The sequence below is a fragment of the Haliotis cracherodii genome, unplaced genomic scaffold (genome assembly GCF_022045235.1).
Source record: "Haliotis cracherodii isolate W230 unplaced genomic scaffold, xgHalCrac1.p SCAF_1, whole genome shotgun sequence".
Lineage (NCBI taxonomy): Eukaryota > Metazoa > Mollusca > Gastropoda > Lepetellida > Haliotidae > Haliotis > Haliotis cracherodii.
The window spans coordinates 31,949,473-31,972,009 of NW_027266264.1; the positions used below are offsets into that span (position 1 = coordinate 31,949,473).

The following is a 22,537-nucleotide window of genomic DNA, read 5'->3' on the forward strand; positions in this document are numbered from 1 at the left end:
GGAATCATAAAATGTATTCTAAAAAATACAGCCTGTTCAAGCCTGTTAATAGAAGTTTGCACTTCGATGCTGCCCATGTGTGAAGCCCATTTCTGGTTTCCCCCGCCGTGATATTGCTGGAATATTGCTAAAAGTGGCGTAAAACCATACTCACTCACTCACTCGATGCTGCCCAAGCATTTAACATGCAATTCAAACATACAAAATATTAATCATCAATAAAACAAAATTTGAAATAAATAATTGGCACTCTTAAACGTTCTTGTGGTAATATGACAACTTATATTATGTTTACATCTAATCATTAATAAATATCAGGGACACTATGCATATTTATTTACATAATTTTATGTTTTGAAATGTCCATTTTGAGTTTGCGTTTATTTTTCAAGGGAAATGGTTATGGTTTTGGCCAAGGGTCCGGAAAATTTAAAATCCCAATCGGACATTTACATTTATGCCACGCCCCCTTCAAACCGCGTGTTTTAGTACGACTTTTTACACACAAATTACAAGTTGTTACGTATTCATAATATGATAAAACTTGTGGCGCAGACTTTACCACAGAATTGTGAAATTTTAGCTGCAGAAATTTGTCAATTTGGCAGCAATTTGACTGCAGATTTGTCTGGGACTGGTCCACATGGCTGTCCTGTGCAGGGAGGAGAAAGCTGAACAGGTGGTGTGTCCAATAGAAGGCACATGACCACTGATCAAAATACTATCAACTAGCGATACTTACCAATCATACTTAAACCCGATACATCATTCATAATATACAGTAAGCATTAAACAAGATTCAAGATCCAAATTATGTTGCATAATCAGAGAGTTTGACAGAAGTTTACAGTGATACAGATTACACTCCATGTCTGTGGGGAGGAAACCACTGTAAGAGTTAATGGCTGATATTTGGTTAACAAGATCTGAATGTGTCAGCAGTTTACAAATTCTGGTAGGTCAAGGACACCTGATTCAAGTGGATGGTTTCAGAGAGTCACCACACAACACATGCAGGGGTTTATCTAGACCTGCTTAGAGGCCGATATTCAGGTCCATGTCAGCACATGTCGTTCAAAATTCCACATTGGAAATAAACATGTCATGGCTTTGTAGCGGTGACTTGTATTTCACTGATAACATGATAACATTCCCAATACAGAGGAAGAGGTTTGGCTTAACATTACTGCATTGAATGCAATGTCAAAATTCAATGTTAAAATAATTCTGCATTTAGGAAAATCAGAGCTTCTAAAAATACCAAAATAACATCTTTTCCCAATTCGCCTGCCGAGGGCACTAACTTTGAAATCCTAGATAAATCCCTGAGATAATTATACTATATGTATGGAGTATGTTCATACATCTGAGACAGTGAACAGAGACATTGTAAAACCAATACTGAGAATAGTAGCCCTTAGTCCCCCAGTCTGAAGTCTGTACAGTTCTTGCACTCTACAACTCATCTCTACGGAAGCCTTTTAGGGCCATTTGTTTTTTTAAAAAAAATTTCGATACTATCTTGGAATTTCAAGATACTAAGTTGAAATTTCAAGATACTTTCTTGAAATTTTAAGATACTAAGTTGAAGTTTCAAGATAATAAGTTTTTAACATCCTAAGATGTAAAAATACGTTTGAAGTGAATAATCTTGAAATATCAACTTCTCTATCTTGAAATTTCAAGATAGTATCGAAAAAAACAAAAAAACAAATGGCCCTAAAAGGCTTCCGTACATCTCAATCATTAGCCTTGAATTATATAAACATGAACCCTCAGTCCCAAAATGCATCTGAAAACAGCAGAGACTACACTATCACTTGCTCCACTAAGTCCAAGGTCATGGAGTCATAACAGGTGCTTGTTGTGGTCATTTCAGTGAAAGAAATTAAAACAAGTTCATGTGAAAATAAACACCGACTTTTCTGTTAAACTAATTATCTTCAAACATACAAGTGAAACTCTTCCATTAACTTTGCTGTTTGTGATCAATAAATATGGCAAAGGTTTGGTTTCAAAAATACAAATCCAGTTTAATGAATTTGATGTCTTTGTTATAAGCTCCTGTTCACAATATGACAACTTCATTTAAAAATAGCTTCACATACAAACCAATAATGCTACAATTCTATTGCCACAGAACACGGATTGTCGAATATCAACCAAATGAATGCAGACATGTAGCAGTAAACTGCTAACTCAAAATAGGGTAATACATACACAAGCAAAATAAATAATTTGGTTTTAAACGATTTATATAATTAACATGAAGTGTCAAAAGACTTATTGCTCAGGGTAAAACTGCCAAGGCTCTTCTGACAGTAATACAGTCTGTAGGTAAAATGCGAAGCTCACCTTCCTTAACTTTCCCTCTCAATCACACACAAAATTTAACTCTAAAATATTTAGTAAAGAATATTTTTAATAAGTTAAAAAATAATCATTTGGGTCTGGTTCACCTTTTGTATACAAATGTTTAACATCATCAAAATAACAAACTTATCTGAATCTAGCAAAGAATTAACATGACTGAATTGACCACTTCAGTAACCAAGTACCCATTGTTGCTCAATTTGGCCTCTTCCTCTATCAACTAATGAAATATACAATGTTCATGATTATACAACTTGTATATTTGAGATCAAGACAATCACCTTGCTTGACCCTGGAACCACAACTCACATCCTAGTCGTCTGGTTTGAAAGACTTGTATTTCCACTAGTCCTCGATTTCTTGTCTGATGTCTTGATATGTCCATTGCCTTCACATTTTTTTATAGTTTCTCTCTCTCTGTCAGTCTGTCGAGACTCTTCAGCAGATGCTGCACCCACTGGTGTAAGTGTCCTATCACTAGAGCGGGTCGTCTTATCACAGTCTGGCTGATTGGTACATGTGGAAATGCCTGCATCCTGAGGTTGATGCTCAGTAGTAGTAAGTGGCTTGCCTACATTAGACATGCATATATGACTTTGTGTCTCTGCTTGAAGGCTTCCAGAATGCAGTTCTCTCTCAAAGTCGTTACCACTGCCCATAGATTCTCCATTGCTCCCTTCCAAGGTGGACTCGCTGCGAGGGGTGTCGGAACTGTCCGAGAGGGAATGGCTATCAATATCCTGGAAATCTGTTTTCAGTTTGCTGGCACAGCCGCCATCACAGCAGGTCTGGAGGAGTTCTTCCATCAACGTGTCGCTCGGACGGGTGTCCGTGGCACTCTCACAGCTCTCAGTCTTGCTAGCCTGGCGAGACATCTCACACACAACGCTTTCAGTGGCGGAGATGCCAGCCTCACTCTGAGAAAGTTCCTCCACGATTGGCTGTTCATCCCCCATGAAACCCCAGGTCTCTGTGCGGCATCGGCGGTGACTGGCTATATCGGACAGCAAGGCATCTGGGGAAGTGTCCGAGTTCAGGCGCTTCACCTCTCTAGCCGTCTGTTCATAGTACAGCTGGAACAGAAATATCTTACTCCTCACGGATCGGTTTTCTTGGAATTTCTTTTATAATAACTGAAGAATGATTTACTGTGGTGTATGAACTTTAAGCATTATTCCATCCCAGAAACCTACATACATCATGTACATTCATTGTTCTATTATTGTGGGGAACAGGCCCCTTGTCTGTGTTGTGATGAGCCTCCAGTTGAACCGCTGGACTCAGGCTATCCAGGTGACTGCTACCGAGTGAGTGTTGTAATTCACTGCAGTCAGTTATAGTCCACCTATATCCCAGCAGCCTGTAAATCATCATACCAGAGCCCCACAGACCAAAGCCAAACCGAAGGTTGACAGCAAAAGCAACATTCCATGGCTTTGGGAAGGCCACACAAAAAGCCAGTACTTATCAGTATTAAACAACCTAACAGCCCTATCCTAATGAATCTGCTCTCAAAACAAACACGCTGCTCAAAAATTAAGAAAATCTATTAAATATTGCCCTATCATCACACATTTATTCTACACACCAATGTTAACTGATCAAAGTGCTGTTGCTTATATCTTGCTATTCAGACTCACTGTTATTCAGGATTAGGTTGCCCATAACTACAAAATAAAAGCTATGTACTCTTCCGCTATTACTGTCTGAGTGAGTGAGTGAGTATGGTTTTACGCCGCTTTTAGCAATATTCCAGCAATATCACGGCCGGGGACACCAGAAATGGGCTTCACAAATTTGTACCCATGTCGGGAATGGAACCCGGGTCTTCGGCGTGACGAGCGAACGCTTTAACCACTAGGCTACCCGACCGCCCCTATTACTGTCTGAACTAACAAGTATAAAAATGTCCATGATATTGCATAATCTTCACGTGAAGGCAGGTCGTAAACCAGACTATTAGAACGTCATGAAGAAAGGAATCACAGCTAAGTATCAATGACCAGTAGACAGTTAAAGCTGAGTAGTACATGGCTAAGCCTTGGCAGGTAGGGTAGCCATTACCTTCCTGCCTTGAAGCTGCTCCAGAGAGGCTGGGATCTCCACCAAGCTGGATGGAGCACTCAGGTTCAGCGAGGAGAACTGACTGATCACATGAGGGGTGTGGGTCACTGGTTTGGTCTGAAACGAGCATGAGTAGTGTTAGTATTTGCCCAGTTAGTGCCTCAAGTTTCAGTTTTGTGAGGTACTCCAAGGCATGCTTATCTGAAACCAAGTGACCACATTTCAATTCTAGACTTGCCTTCGGACATGTATAAAAAGGCTTCTAATACCATAACTTCATATCCACACTAGACAGAGTTTGGGGAGGGGCTTTTTTTATGACTGAGCTTACAGTATTCAACGTAATAAGCGCCCAGGGCGCTCTCAAAATTATAAATACGGGGCTCTTATTGGAATATTATTTTAGTGAAAAAAACCAGAGTTGAAAGATAAATTTTGTGGTTTATGCTGACAGCCTAAAATGTACGACAGATATAATTTCCAGAATTTAATTGTCCATAATCAAGGGTGGATATAACACATGAGTGTGTATTATACGCGAATAAATAAGTCTTGTGTACATTGATCAATCCAAGGGGTGCTAATTGGGATTGGTCACTGGCCAATATATTAGCAAATATAGCCGTAGGCACTTATTACATCGAATACAGTATTCCAAACTAAATAACAGGAGAGAGAAGTTACTGCATCTTACTGAAATTATGTTTATTTTCATATTTCACTACTTCAATCATTTTAATATTAATTTGCCAGTTAAAAAAGGTTCAGTTTGTGCTCATGCATGCATGTTTGCATGTGACAAAGGAAACACATTCTTGAACAATGAGTGAGTGAGATAGGTTTAACACCACTTCTAACAGTATTCCAGTTATATCATGGTGTTAGTTAATGTGGGGGCAAAGTTTTACACGTTTACGACTTACGAAAAACCCACAAGCACGGGTATTGTACTGACTAACCCCAGAAACATAATCGGGGCGAACCGGGATTCGAACCCCAAATGATAGGTTTCTGGTGTGCCCATGGGACGCAACTCTGCACAGCAAATTGGGGCGCCTTAGACGACTGGGGCCCGTGCCCTCCCTGAACAATGAACAATATAGGTCTCCCTTGGAAGTGGCGGCCAAAAGAGCCTACTGGTTTTGAAAATGATGAAAATGAAAGTCAGAACATATCAATTACTTAAACCATGCTATAACCTTTTATGAAACCAGGTCGACAAAATATACGAACCATAGATAGCTTGCGGCTACGGCGGCGGCTCTTACTTGAGCGGCGACCAAGGGGAGGGAATTCCTCTTCATCTGATTTCCGTAGAAGACGATACCCATCCTCGTTCTCAAGAGAAGGGGCACATGCTGTAATGAAACAAATAAAACGCAAATGAAGTATCTGAGGGAAAAACGGCTCTAGTACTCTCAAAAGTTATCAAAACTAAACTGCCCAAATTGCATCAAATATACAAAATATATAAATATGCAAACAACTCAATTAGTACTAATTGGGCCTTGGCACAAATACAGCGTATCAAAGGTTTTTATGGTTTTTTACACGTAAAAGTGTGTTAAAATATGAACAAAACAGACTATTGTGAAACTGAGCATAACCAGGTGTTAGTAGATCAAGGTGAATGTCCATGGCCTATGACACCTTGACGACAGGTGACAACAGTGATTTGGGAGTGGCATTGTGGTATAGTGAATCATCGTCAAAATATCATAACTAAAGTAACTTATTCCCTTCTCAAACAACAACTTACATGTCATTATTATTATGTACATAAACAGAGCTGTTATTTTTATTGTTGTTTTGATAACTTTTTTCCAAGGCTAATTTGCATAATGCTTATAGCCTGTTTCTGCCAGGTCAATTTGGACTTAGTTATATTTTTGAATGTTGAAAGTGCCTACGAATTACCTCCTGTAAAGTACATTTTGTATTGAGCACCGAGATAAAACTAGCAAATCCAGACTTATACTTTTCCAGTTGTTTTGTTATTTTGTATTTACATCTACCTAATGCTTTGTGTCGATTATTAATCCAGCAAAACAGGGTTTTTTTCATTTCCATGAGTACTTTAGTGCCCAAACCTTTTGAGTCCACTGGACTTAACTAATTTTCAGTAAATTTTAGTGTTATGATACGGACTAGCAAGGAGGGTCACAGACTGTAAATGGTCAAGTCTGAACAAGACAAACTTTTAGTTTCTGTGAGAATGTACAAAATATTTGTTTGTCCATTACCATATCAACAGGACTGATGACGATTTATAGTGCTAGCTCACTGAGATACCATGCCTCAGTTTAACATGGACACCCCACTCAGACACAGTATACCTACTCCGAGCTGACCAGTCCTTGTCTTAGCCCCTTAATGCCGAGCGCCAGACAGGGTACAACAAGTACCATCATTTAACGTCTTTTGTTATCACCCAGCCATCGAACCAAAGACCTTCCGCTCTCTGGGCGGACACTCTACCACTAGACCACGGAGGCGGTCAAGATGAGATTATGACGCACCTTGACTGCAACTGGCTGCCTCATCTGGGGCGTGTGATGGGGCGGGGGCGTGTGATGGGGCAGATGCATCGGAGGTGTCGCCGCTGGGACCTATTTTGTGAAGGTACTGAATGAGGGTATTACACAGACTCTTCTCATCCTCATACGGCTCCTTCAGCGCTTCCATCTCCTCTCTGTAATAATGTCAGCATGTAAATATCAGCAAGTGACCTGACAAAGTCCAGAAATTGAAATTAACTGTTAGTGAGTCCCAAACTAGTAAAATTCAGTGAGTGTGTTGGGTTTTAACGCCGCTTTTAACAGTATTCCAGTTATATTGTGGCGTGTCAGCTTAATGTGTGAGGAAAGCCTGAAGTGATGCAGGTCTCAGACATTTACCACTTCAGTGAAACCCACGAGCACGGGTATGGTGCTGACAAACCTAGAAACATAATCGGGGCGAACCAGGATTCGAACTCACAATCATAGGTTTCTGGCATGCCCAAGGGACGTAACTCTGCACAGCGAATGCCGGTGCCTTAGACGACTGGGCCACCCATGTCCCCAGTAAAATTCAGGAAGAAATTGTCCCATTTCCCTTTTGACTAATGCTTTTACCATTAAGTAGATGGCAACTGACATAAAGATCATTTTTGCAGAAAAGTACAAATAAATAATAATTTCCAAGTTTATCTGGTCACAATAATAGATATCCATACGAAGTACTGACATACTGATTGCTCTACAGCATTGTTGAAAATGATGAGACAAAGCGTAACAATAGAGTATGAGGATGTCGGCCCTCGTTAGTGTTGATGTCATGTTGACTGTTACCATGGTTACCATCTCAACATAGTCGGCGATAGAAACTAACAGTTTCAGTCCATTAGTCCTCATAATGATAACACGTAGCAAATCCCTTACAAATAGCAAATTTCTACTTGTGCTAAAGATACCTTAAATATTGGGCAGTTTGGTAAGAACTACAGGACTAGTGCCAATTTCTAACGCTGATAGTTTTCATGTTGATGATAAAGTGACTATTACATTCATTGATGTGTCATGCTGACATTGTCACACAAACACTGATAACTTTTGAAATTTCATGTTCACACAAGATAGGATTGTTGGCTGGTAAACATCTACGATGAGAGCGTTTTGATATGGTCCTGACAAAAGGAAAGTTTGGGTACAGCAGACAAAACGTAAATATTGCTGACATATTCTGCCTTCAAATACCTCAAACCACTTTAGAGATGACTGGGTCTTATCCTGCAATGTTAAACAGTTTAGAAAGGGAGTGATTCCTCACATTTCCTTCTGCTGGGCCTCTAGCAGTGCTCGTCTCTCCTCCTCTCTTCTTCTGAAGCTCTCGGCTCGCTGTTTCTTCATGATATCTTGAAATACATCTCTCTGTTTTCGGAATTCTGCCACCATGCTACGCTTCCTTTCATACAGTTCGTTGATTTCTGATGAAAAAAAAGAATATGGAACAGATCATATGGATAAAGTTCACCAAATCTACAAAAGCAAAAAGTTCCTGGCTATTGATGAGATTCTTCCTCATATATTAACAAGTATTTAAAAAATGCCCAAAGCTTACAACAAGAAGGCTAAGGTCATTCAGGGAAACTATATCATATTTTACCTTGTGAAAGATATATGAAATCAAAAATGAATTAATGTGTTAAAACACTGTAATATCATTTCTAAAGCTGTACAATGACTACAGTAATTCTTATGAGGAATACATACCATAAATCTTCATACTAATTAATACTTCTAGGATCTAAAATCTGAATTCTAACATCAAGATCCTTGAAACAAAGATACTGCCTGATCTCAAGAACAGGGCCATTGGTTGCGGTTCAGTATCAATTACCTCCCCTTAATTCATATTATCTCCCCTTAGACCATGTTTCTGACAACCTTGCGGGCATCTGCTCCATTGATTGCAGCATTTCAAGGAGACTGTGAGGAAAATAACATAATGTTTCAGGAGCAATGTAAAGAGCATATGTGTGGCAAACAAGATAATGTAAGGGAGATACCATTTGACCTTGTTTTTCTGAAAAAAAATATTTCATAGGACTCGCACTGGGGAGTTTAATAATATGCCCTTCTTCGGACTATATCAAATAGACCAAAGACCAATTTCTTATTTTTTATTTATCTAAAACAGTAACAATTAAGTACAAGTACATGTACGAAATAATCAAAACCAAAATCCCTTCCCCATCTGAATCAAAAGGTTGTTCTCTAATGTTACCAATGTCACAATACAGTATGCCACCTCTATTAATGTTTTATATTACCAAGATATGCCTGGTGGTATCATAACTACTTCTCTGATTTGCATACACTACCTTCTACCATCACCCAGGAATACGTATGGCAGTGTTTAAGTGTGTCTATTTCCAGTAAGCAAATGAAACAAAGCCGGTTATAATTCATGGATATCAAATGAGCCCTTCTCCATGAATGACATTGTGCTAACCCTATCATTGCCTGATATTCAGGAACAGTGTAGAGCATACGTTGTCAAGCGTAAAACATTTTCATTTCTGTGACATAAGCTGAGCATACACTGAATGGAGTACTCACCTTTCTTAAGTACTTCTGCCCTGGATTTATTGGTGGAGCTTTTCTTCCTGATGTCTTCTTCCTTGGCCTTTAGTTGGTTGACAGTGCGGAAGTAGTGCTGGAGGGATAAGGTAGTCTATATTACAGAGCAACCTCACAGAATGATCTGAACACTAAGTGACCAATTACCTGTCAAAATGATGGGCCATGCATCAATATTATACCGCTTGAGTTGAAAATTTTACAAAGAAGTTGAGGTGTAGGTTTTTTAAATCGTTTATGAAACATCAAACCCTGATATTCTGAATACCTCACACAAAGATATCAATAACACTGGCAGATGTTCAAGTTACGATATTTCAAATTCATATTTCAGTGATGTTTTCAACAATGTTCCTGCTCTATCCTGGCAGGATACACAAGATATAGGCTTCATATGGTGTACCAATGTGTGGAATCAAACACAGACCTTCAGTGTAAAAAGCAAACACATTAACCACTCAGCTACCCAAGTGCCTCTCAACATAAGACTGAGCTGCACTCACATCTCGCTCCTCCCTCATTCGCCGCTGTCTGTCTCGACTCTCATCTATCTCCTTCTTCATAGACAGGTAAGAACTGAAACACAACATAAAGTTGAAGAGTGTGTGAATGATAATGCTTTAATGATGCCGGCAGCCATATTCCAGCAATATCACCTAAGGGGACACCAGAAATGGTCTTCTTACAATTTACCCGTGGGTAGAATAAAACCTACACCCCTAAGTGTAAGAAGTTAATTCTGTTGTAAACAATCAGCTTTCTATTAATTAATTATGAAATAATAACAACATATATCTTGATACTTGAAATTATAATTCATGTCAAAAATAAGCTTATTGTAAGCTGTACAAAGATAAAGGAGACTATATTGTATCTTTCGATTCTCTTACATGCAAACATAATCATACAAGTTGGCAGAATTGACATCCTGAAGTTAGACAACAAACAATCCATTATTACAGCAGAGGACCTGTAACATTTACATAAACAGACAAATTATTTACAAGCCAGTGAAAATATGGCTGAATATATGCTTCATTTGGTGGCAACTACGAACACTTGACGTGACAAACCTCAGCATTTTCTTGGATCTCTTCAGGCTGTCTATTTCAGCAACAATCTTCTTTTCCTGAGACAGTTTGAAGTTCTGTACCTTCATGTTCCACTCCAGCTTCCTACAAGGATCAATATGTAGTTCAATATACATACATCATTCAGAGCTTGAACGTTACAGTAGGACTCAATCAATATGTAGTTCAATATACATACATCATTCAGAGCATTACATTACAGTAGGACTCTACAGTATTGCCGGCTCTATATTATCGCGGTATGGGTAAATCCCGTAATCCACAACCCCTGTCTACTGTTTACTTATGCAAAACTAAGCATGATATTTCATCGCATGATTGAATACAGGACTCACTGTGGTATGCCACAGCTACTCGAAAGCATACACATTAACATTTTTAAAGAAATTTTTTGGAGTGGAATTAATTACCTCTACCTCTATTCAAAATTGGTTAGAAAAGATCCATTTGTTTGGACAATGTCCCTTGGCCCAACCTAGGTTGTATGCATAATCCATAACAGGAAGTAATGTAAGCCACATAATCCACACCACAAAATGGCCATTTCGCGATAATAGAGAGTTGCCTGTCCTTGAGTCCCTGATGACAGGTACTTTGTTTAGGGGTCTCGGTAAAGAAAATCAGCATTGATCAATCCTAATTGATGGGTCATAAAAGTTGGACAAAGAACAAGAAAAAATTTGCATATGACATTTTAATAGGTTAGTTAGCATTCGCCATTACGATCCATTACAAATTAACTAAGGGATAATATAGCACACCAAGCCATTATAAATTCTGTAGTGCCATTGCTGTTTGCCTTGGTTGATTATCATCTACAGCCTTACAGTCTTTTAATTATTTTATGACAAACACATCATAGATATTCCACAAGAATGGACCAGGCAAACTAGTGATTGATGTTTGGAGCAACGTTGTCAAGATAAAATGTCACACAATCAAGCAAGTCATCACGATGGACAACCCAATCCATGGGTTGATTGTTGACAAGCAGTAAGCTGCATAGGTTACCAAGGACAACATCTATCCAGGAAACATGACAGGGTTGTTATGTTATAGTGAGTGAGTGAGTTGGGTTTAACGCCGCTTTTAACAGTATTCCAGTTATATCACGGCATGTCAGCTTAATGTGGGAGGAAAGCCCTACCAAGGGACGCAATTCTGCACAGCGAATCGCAGTGCTTTAGACGACTGGGCCACCCGTGCCCCCTGTTATGTTATAGCGTACTGTTTACTTTAGGTGATCATCATGTATGACATTACCTGATAGCATCATTGTGTTTTTCCTCTGTTGTGTAGTGGAGACTGGACTGGAGTTTGGACAGGGCATTCATCTGAAAACACAACAACCATTAAGTAGAGGCAGAACACTTCCCAGCTGGGATTGACATTTTTCCTTTCACTGTCTTTCAACACTTAAATCCGTTGAAGAATAACATGGCGTGACCAACATCAACACCTGTCTGTTTTTTGTTCAATGCTGCACCCACCTATATGATGCCGCACACACCTATATGACGTCTGTCTGTAAACAATCGAGTCCGGACCAGACAATCCAGTGATTGACATCATGAGCAGCGAACTACAGAATTTGGACCATGGGTCCCGTTAGACACCTCTTACAACAAGAACAGTCGCCTTTTATGGCAAGCATGGGTTGCTGAAGACCTATTCTAACCTGGATCTGCACGGGTACCCGTCATTAATAGTTTTGTTGTAGGAAGAGACGGTAATGTGACTGTTCACTTTCTAGCACCTCACAGGCAGCTTTGGTTGTATACTCCCCAGGGAGCTGACAATGAAAATCGGGTACACACTGATCCATTGACCGGGTTACCAATGTAGTGCTTTGAGCATGCTTTTGGGTGTTATTATTATTATTATTTACTGAGGGGAGAAATGGGAAAAAAAGAGACTTCAAACTGCATCTCTTTTTGCTCATAGTCTTAACAAGTTTCACAGGCATTTAAAACTAACCTTACCATGCTTACAGGGCATTTCATATCTTTTCAACAATTGGAGAAAGAAGATCGATGATTCAAGTAATGAATACAGGTTAGTGTGTAGGCTAGATTGTCAGAAAATGGTAAACAGGATTCAACTGACACCAAGTACAAGTTTTTACCACTTTACAATGAGTGGTCAACAATTCTGCATGCGTGCTACACCACACTCAGCAATATCCCAGCTGAATGAATTGTGCTGTTGGCTATCTCTTAGGTATATGGATATATATCGGAACAAACTGACCAAGAACAGTACAATTGACATTAACAGCAACGATCCAAACTGTCAGGGTACAATGACCCGCAATCAACCAAGTCTGACCACACGAAGAAACCGATGTTCTGGGGAACTATTCTAACCTAGAATCCCCATAGTCCTGCTCTAAACGTCTTGTAACAAAGCAAGGCATCTTACCTTCTGTGTTATAGCCTGATTGAGGCCCTTCAGGTCAGAGTCTACCTTCTTCCTGCGTTCAAAGTTAGCTTCCTTCTCTGCTCTTGTACTCTTCAATGAATCCTCGCCTCGTCCTCCAATTGATTTCTGTGGCCTGTCAAGGTATCTTTACTGAAGAATTTAAGTTCTACATATACTAACATACCTCTAAATAATACAATGTGTCCTCAGCTCAGCTATAAAAGTTCTCGGAGTGCATCTGATTGATGGAGGCATGGGTTATTCACATCTGGAAGAATTGTTTGTTTGTTGTTTAACACCGCACTCAACAATATTCCAGCTATATGACGGTGGTCTGTACATAATCAAGTCTGGACCAGACAATCCAGTGATTGACATCATGAGCATCGATCCACGCTATTGGGATACGATGACATGCATCAACCAAGACAGCAAGCCTGACCACCCGATCCCGTTAGTCGCCTCTTACGACAAGCATAGTCGTCTCTTACGACAAGCATAGTCGCCTCTTACGACAAGCATAGTCGCCTCTTACGGCAAGCATAGTCGTCTCTTACGAGAAGCATAGTCGCCTCTTACGACAAGCATAGTCGCCTCTTACGACAAGCATAGTCGCCTCTTACGACAAGCATAGTCGCCTTTTAGGGCAAACATCTTCATGGGTCACACCTGGAAGAAAACTCACTATGATCCTGTTCCTTTTACTCAGTAAAATAGATAATTTAGTGAGCAATTAATTACAGCACTGAGGATGCTGAGTGCAAGGATACAAGTTCTGCCTCCTTCTCACGGATCTCTACCATGATAGCATCCACCTCATCATCCAATCGCTTCTTGCTTGGCGGGCGTGTCCGCCGCAGTGGCTCTGGGGGAGAGATAAATAAGGATAAAATGAAGTCAAAGTTAAATAAGATTAAGATATAGAATAACTACATATAGCTCTGAGGCCTGGATGCTCACCAGGAACATTGAAAGTGAGTGTAGCAGTCCGAGGCTTTAACCACTAGTCCGAAGCCCAAGTCTAGTTAAATATCTTTCTTTGTAAAATCATCTGATTGTGGTCAATGTAATAAGACTTTTTGTTTGTTGGTTGTTTAACGCTGCACTTAGCAATATTGCAGCAGCTATGTGACAGCGGCCTGTAAATAATGAAGTCTTGACAAACAATCCATGATGGACATTGTGAGCATGGTGAGCTATGATCCTTGTCGGGGTTGATGTACAATGACACGCAATGCATTTGGTCACCTCTAAGTTTTACGACCAGCATAGGTTGCCGAGAATCTAGGGCTGGGATGAGTCCAAATTTACCACCCGGGTACCCATCCCCCTATTACCCGACCCTACCCAGGTACCCGCTGTAGGTGTCAAGAGGTAGGTACAAACTGTCCGATTGGGAAAAGTTTGACTGTAGCTCTGGTAAAATGTGTTTGGATACATGTATAAAACAATCTGGTTGACTGAAGTCAGAAGGAATGGGCATAGTAGTCAGGAAGAACTGCAAACATTAGTGACTTGTAGTTTAAACAAGTATTAGATACTTTATGTCATTAAACAATATGTCACGTGACTAACCACAGGTAGTCCTGTGGGTACCCGGGTCCTACTCAGTACCCACCCGACCCGAGTACCCGAGTTACCCGTCCCAGCCCTACAAGAATCCCCGGTGTAATAAGACTAATATCAACTGATGATGCAAAAATTCACATTCGGGGCAAGAACACTCAAATGTTTATCCATCAAGAAAAGAATAAGGCCGTTAATTGGCTGTGTAATGTGGTCATTGTTTTGTCATTTTTGTCAACAATGGTTATGAGTATTACAGCCCAAATTGAGTACAGTTGATGGGCCAAAAAGAAACAATCTAACAATCAATCATATCATCTAAACATCTTGATCACTGTTCTATTTCTTAATAGTATCTCTGTTACAAGTGATGGAGAGAATGGGGTGTTATATATATATATATAATAGTCACTTTATTTAACATGTGTTAATATGTTGTTTAACACTGCAGTCAGCAATATTCCAGGTACATCACAGTGGCCAAAAATAACTGAAAGTGGGCCAAGCAAACCGGTGATTGATATTCAGAGCAATGTCCCACATTATCTGGGTAATAAGGCACACAATAAACCAAGTCATCAGTCTGACCTCACATTGACATGACAAGCATTTGAGGTCTACTCTAACCTAGAATCCCCACTAGTTCTTCTGACAAATTAACCTGAAGATTGCACTTGAATATAAATAACATATATATACTGTAAACAATTATATATGACTGATATGCAGATACAGCAATATATGAATGAACCAGCAACACCTCAACAATGCTCAAGGAGAAGTATTACATCATTACTATAATTAGTAACAGCATGACCTATTTCTCACCATGTGGCATCTTTGAGCATGTGCTTGGCACAGAGCCAAGTCAGTGTTGTCAGGGTCCAGGGTCAACGTGGGTCAACATTTCATCAGCAAAAAGGAGCTTATCACTAAGCTTTGGAGATATCGTGGAGTGACATTCATATTTCTAGAAGAAACCTTACTCGGGTATAACTTTAAAACTAGTCATTTGAGTATCAATTCCAGCAAAAGCTCTGCTGAAATCCTTTCAACAGGCTTATGATGACAAAGCATTGATATCAAAAACATTGATTTAATCTTTGCTTTCATTTGTTTTATAAATCATTAATTATATTCAGAACAAGTACTCTTCCCTTCTAAGTATCAATCAAAAGACACCCTACAAATGCTTATATAACACACAAACATTTAATACTTATAGCCTGTTTGCACATTCCAATTTAGTCAACTTTCAAATGTGCAACGTTGCTTGTGTGTAAATATCAGTTTGAAATCTAGAGGGTTCATTGGGTCCTTTAGACTTCTGACCGTCGCAGTCAAGAGCACTTCCTAATTCTTAAAATTCATTCATAAATTTAACAAATTTTAAACATTGCAAAGACCCATGGCATTCACGCAAATTTGGACAACCTAACATCAATATACATCCTTCTCTCCACTCGTCACAAGAATATTTGCTACAGATCATAATGATATTAAGGCACTGTACATCTGTTGCTAGCTAGAGTTAATATTATTTTGTCTGCATGATAATGATGCATACCATAAAAATACATTTATGAGTTATATGTGTGCATTTGAATAATTGCTAAAATAATGTCTTTTCCTGTCAAGTTTAATTGCCATAATCCCTGTTTCAAATTAATATGCTGATTTTCATGAAGAATTGCTATAAAAGAGCAAAGCTCACCTCTTAATTTTTAAATTACCAAACAAAACGTTAACCACAGCCACAGTGAGGTGTAAACACGTCATGGCTCCTCCCTGATGAGGAAAGGTTAACCGCTTTATACACCTGTTCTACCTTCAAGCCTCAACCACAGGTCACACTCAATTAACGGAATGACATACCTCTTGCAGAAAGCATTGTGATACTGTGTCTTCTTTCAAATCAAGGTCCATTTGCGAAAGCAACAGGAATCTTGTCAATGAACTACCAGCTACTGCAGTAGATCAACACACAAACACCTGAGGAAGACCGTCAAATGGCTATTTTTAGCTCTCAACTGCATGACTCAGTGAGCATAGGGCCAATCAGGTATGAACACATCCTTCTGGGAAATCCAAGGTATTGGACGTGAACAGTGGTAATTCAAAATGATGACAGAGGTCAAGAAGAGTCTATAACTGAGGCGAAGAATTCAACTCTTTTTACCATTGTTTATTATTCATGACCTGATGCATGTGCAATTGCTAGGTACTTTTTTGCCATGCTGAATGCACTATGCAGTATATTGTATATATACTTCCTGTATGGTGAATAATAAATCATACGGTTCATGCAGGGTTTCCATCTAAAATAGTGATCCTTGGAAAACAATGTTTCAACCACCCAAGACGACTATGTCAGGCATAGTCATGAGTTATGTCTTGACAATTTTCTTCAATGTGATATTTTTTAGTATCTCTGAAATACCTTCTGGGTAGTTGCACCTTGGTACCATATGCAATATCATGTGTAATAGTTTTGAATCTACATCTACATAATTTGACTTACACTGAAAATGAATCTTCATCACCCTACATGAGTCCAACATTATTTCTTGAGTCAGGCAAACCGTAGAATTTGAAGCATGCTTTGACTCAATTTAAGAAAAACTATAGCTAAGCTGATTTGGTTTATCTGCTGAAATTCTGTCTATTTTGAGGAGGATTCTGTCTATTTTGTAGCGGATTCTGTCACAAATGAGCCAATTTTAGCTTCTTCACCTCAGTTTATGAGCACCATTGGTTTACTCCTTTAATCAAATAAAATGGTATGTATCTACCGTATTCGCTATAGTAAGGCATCTGGCACTTTAAAATTTGACAAGGGGACGGGGCGCTTATTAAGATCATACTCTACAAGTTAAATTTGTTTTCAAATCCAGTAGTGAACAAACTTCGTTTAAATGTCGATGAAACTATTTCGATAGCAATTATTCATCCCTTCTACAGCGTTTTCTATAAAAAATGTGCAACATACACAAGATCATGTATATTTTCTAGTCTTATACAATGGTGCTTATGTAGATTACTTGCAAACTGGTTTAGAAGATAATCAGTGGGTGCTTAGAGACTGGTCATTTATAATAGAGGTGGGTAGGTCAGAGGGAAATGGGGGGAGGGTCGCCAAATAGTATGACAGTCTCTTGGGGAGGGTCATAAAAATAATAATGTGTCATGAAAAATTGGACATTTTAATATAAACCTAAAAGTGTGTTTGCATTATATCTTTTGGGGAACAGTTATGATTTGAACAACATGAACCCATATGCTTGCTGTAAAAGGTGACTATGCTTGTCGTAAGAGGCGACTAACGGGATTGGGTGCTCAGGCTCGCTGACTTGGTTGATGCATGTTATTGATCCCAATTGCGTGGATCGATGCTCAGGATGTCAATCACTGGATAGTCTGGTCCAGACTTGATTATTTACAGACCGCCATCATATAGCTGGAATATTGCTGAGTGTGGCGTAAAACAACAAACAAACAAAAACAACAAAATGCAGATTACAATTTGTTTCATCTTCTGGGTTACATTTGTGCACTTTATGACAGAACAGGTACTTGCATATGGTATTATCTTGTATGTGTGTGTTCCTATTACATTTTACAGCTACATGTCTTTATGCGATACTGGCAGCAGACTGGTCCAGATTTCTAGCACATTGTTACAACAGTGTTGTTGATTCATCTTTCTCCGAAGTTATGAACAAAAATGGTGATAAAATAGAAGCAAAAGTTAATAAACACATTTTTTACCATTCCCACAGCTGCTGATAATAAATCACAATGCAATGTATAGATGGCATTTAAACACCAACAGCTGAGGCAGATGGCATTTCAGGGTTTATTTATTTTTTCAAAGTAGTTTCATCATAACTGTCAGCTGATTTGAAAATGACACACATGACAGTCATCATTCTGCAGACAGTGGCATCCGCCTGGTCAGTTTCAGCTATGACCAATAATTCTGGCGACCCAGATAATAGTAAATACTGTCTTAGAATTACATAGAATTTGTTTGTTTGTTGTTTGATGCCACACTGCAATATTCCACCTATATGACGGCGGTCTGTAAATAATGGAGTCTCGACCAGACAATCCAGTGATTGACATCATGACATCCTCCCAACTACAATATATTGTATTCCCAGATACAATAAAATGCTTCTACCAAGTCACAAAGTCTGACCACCCGATCCCGTTAGTTGCCTCTTACTACAAGCATGGGCTGCTGAAGACCAATTCTAGCCCAGATCCAGGCCCTCCTATCTGTTTGAATAAAAAAGCATTAAATGCTTTTTAAATGAAGGAGTATTGGAACTGAATCAATTTATTATGAGAACGAAAGAAAACACTATCAGATTTGACAGCGGTCGTTAGCGGAATATGTGCACAGCCACTATGGGAAACTTGGTCGGTCAAAGTTAATTGACAACACCTTTCCTAGAAAAAACAGCGTACAAGAAATGGCGGTGATATATTGCTTAGTCTGACTCAAAGTCTTGACTATAAAGCATAAAATCCATGGCATTGAGCAACTGGTAATCAAATGCATAGAATTTGTCATCTGAATTGGGAGACGTTTTTTCTTGAATCTGTTTTCAGTTGAATCCCCCTGCAGTGTTTTACTGTACGATAAACAATGACCACGAGTCATTTATTTCTTATATGAGATATCAACATTATGTACAGCCTCTTTAAGGATGTTAACAAAATGTAGAAGCTTTAAAAATATTAACAGCTATTTAAACAATGATGACTCCTCGGCAATGTCGGCAACTTTTATGCACAGATGGGTATTTCCCTCACATTCTCACAACCCTCACGTCAATAACATGTACCTTTTCTTCCAATACCAATTGTCATATCCCTCCCCGTTTTGGATGCGATCATTTAGCCACCTCATTTATCTGCGTTGCCCTGCTACATCTATAGGGAACAACCCACGAGACGCACGGCTTGAAAGGGAGAAGCTATCAGTCAACATCATATTATGCACAGTACAAAAACTACACACTATCCCTTCAGAGAATTCAGGTAAATGAACAGGTGATAACAAACTTGGTCAATAAAAAATGTAAAATTTGAGATGCATCTTCCCAAGGCAAGGGAGTTAACTTACTGTAAAAGTCCAGTTTCCATCCTTGCCAAACTAGGTTAGAATTTCTGGGCTCGATCATAGTGCCACCAGTGGCTATTACAAGTTATGTCCCTCCTGTTGACCAATCATATTCCACCTTTCATATCACTTGCATTTGCTTCAAACAAGATGATGGCGCCCAGTCAAGACAATCTGATCGATAATCAAAATCTATATTGTGATAAAACGGGTCTTACATTCGCAAAGTGCATCAAATCTGGTTAGCACCCTGAATAAAAACATGAATCGATTTGGGAAATATCTGTTGACAGCGTGTTGACACTACACATGCTTTTCAAATCCTGCAACTGACAGAAATCTGCACAGCAGTTTACGAACTGGATGTCGATTTCATTATGCAATTTTGATTGGACTATGCATAGACTTGTTGGACCAGCCAAAACATAACTCCATAATTCCAGCCAAGTTCGGCAACAGAGGAAACTGGACTTTCATGGTCAGTTGCTTCCTTGCCTCGGGATGATGCTTCACATGATGATTTAGTCGTATTTCTGTTCTGCTAGGCACTGTTTTATATGCAGAAATAAAGATTACCATGTGTATTTTCTCATAGACTAAGCCAGCAATCAACTGTGCACACATTTTCTACCAATCTATCAATGATTCTGTTAAAACACAATACACAATAAATATACCTTCTAAGACTTTTGATGCAATGGTCAGATAAATCGTATATTCTTTTATCAGAAATAATATATTCCAATATTGAATCATTTTAGTTGGAGCTAAATAATTATAACCATAAACGTAGCTCTTTTGAACAACTAATAATTATTGCCAAATATTTTTTTTATGTATAGAACAGTCTGAACAGTCAGTCAGTCAATCACTGCATTTGATCATCCAACATATTCAAGTCCCTTGTACAGCAGACAGCTATTTCTAATAAAGCAACATTTTAGATGCTGTCCAATCTCCTTAAAATCAGATCTACGTTCTCGTTGCCACTTAACAAAGATCTGAGGACATGCCATTACGGGTCACGTTAGAACCTTTCGCTAACTTTGACCAACCACTGAAATGACTAACAAGAAGTCGACATCAGCCAATTAGAAAGCAGCTTTCTTGAGCTTTACGGCACTCGCTTCAATCTGGGGACATCCATTTAGGACTACGCTTGAAAAATATGTTGACACAGTTCTCGATTTAAATTTTGAAAACTGAACAAACGAACATTCCAGAATGTCTAATATATGGTTGAGATTGTGTGGCAGTGCTTACAACGTACTCTGCAATGCCTCCTCCATTCAAATGTTCATCCCACGGAATCAAGAGATAGACGATAGTTTTGACGGAATCAGTTGTAGGGGCCGTAACTGTCATTCGGAATACCCCGTGTTAACGTTTTTGAGGTTGCATGATCAGAAAACACATTCCGACTGTCACTTTCGCGATCTGGTAAGCGACGTTTTCATTGGTCAGATGAAAGGTCATTCTGATCGCTTACAAGATTACCAGATCCATCTAGCATTTAATCATTAGAATAGAATAGAACACTCATGCTGACAAGATATTCCACAGAGATCTCAAGATATATTTGTGGTAACATTGCTAATGCATCATCCAGGTTACATGATCTCCTAGTCTATTTGTGACCAGCTCTTAGTCTTGTCTTACGGACCCTGATACAAATACATGTATATACATCAAATACAGCCCATACAAGTCTATAATGTATGGCAAGTCTAGATTACTGCAGTATCAGTATCTGAAAATGAAGAGAGTCTCTGGGGTCCCTTATATTATATTTGTATCAAGATAATTGAACAACTGTTTGTTTTTTCTGTACGATATGTTCATTTCAGAGACTAGATGTTAGTCTAACCAGGGCACTGCAGTCCAGTAGCAATCTGAGTTGTAGCAATCTGGTAGGAAATAGGAGTTTGTCTAAGTGCTCAGGTTGTCAACATCAAATATTGTTTTTAGTTTTGGATTTAAAACTGTCTAATGTGCAAGATTTTCAGTATGTGGAAAGGTTGTTTCACCAATGCATGTGTGCACAAATGGATGAGAACGATGTATGATAAATAAGTTTTCATTTGTCTGTTGCCATTAATTGTTCACTATAATCAACACTTTATCTATTTGCACTGAGTGAATGTTGCTGCCTATACTATCGAACACTTCCTGGTTACCAAAGGGGTGCACAACTCATAACCACTCTCCTGCTAATTGCTCAACGTAAACAATTTATTATAATACAAATACTTATATGCAGAGATACTCAAAATGCATTCATGCAACAAAATGGGCCTCTATTAAAACAGTGCAATGGATTTTCTAATATAACAAAAAGACTTGCGGTATGATGAAATTTACTTTCACACACTTTATCTTGTGAACATAATTGCACGCATGAAACCTTTCCGAGGTTTTACAATGATACCAATGCTCAGATAAAAATGTGTTCCCACTCTAGTTGCAAATATCATTTTCCTCGTTTGCCTTGTGGTAAGTCCACACAACAGTATAGGCTATACACTGGGTTTATGATCACTTATCGGCAGTCCAACATATTTCACCGAAGCAAACGATCAAAAAGCGTTCTCACCAGAATCCTCTTTTGCATTTTCGTCCTCCTGTGCATCAGTCATGTTTGATTAATCCTGATGGTATGGAGGAATACACACATGCTGATGCATCACTTGATGACATAACAAGCATGCATATGACAGTCATGCACGACCGTCATGTACAGTTATTTCTACGGCCATCTTAAGTCACGT

General features: G+C 38.9%; 1 protein-coding gene across 1 annotated transcript; it reads right to left on the minus strand.

Annotated features, from left to right (window-relative positions):
• Positions 1-1,928: 1,928 nt before the first annotated feature.
• On the minus strand, positions 1,929-22,518 carry LOC139463583 (uncharacterized). Its single transcript, XM_071244858.1, has 12 exons — positions 22,363-22,518; positions 13,843-13,937; positions 13,073-13,198; positions 11,915-11,985; positions 10,634-10,735; positions 10,064-10,136; positions 9,540-9,636; positions 8,248-8,404; positions 6,957-7,129; positions 5,671-5,795; positions 4,438-4,554; positions 1,929-3,446 (listed from the first exon to the last, which is right to left on the minus strand). The coding sequence occupies exons 1-12, from the start codon at positions 22,403-22,405 to the stop codon at positions 2,679-2,681; spliced, it is 1,947 nt and encodes a 648-aa protein (XP_071100959.1). The 5' UTR covers positions 22,406-22,518; the 3' UTR covers positions 1,929-2,678.
• Positions 22,519-22,537: the final 19 nt, after the last annotated feature.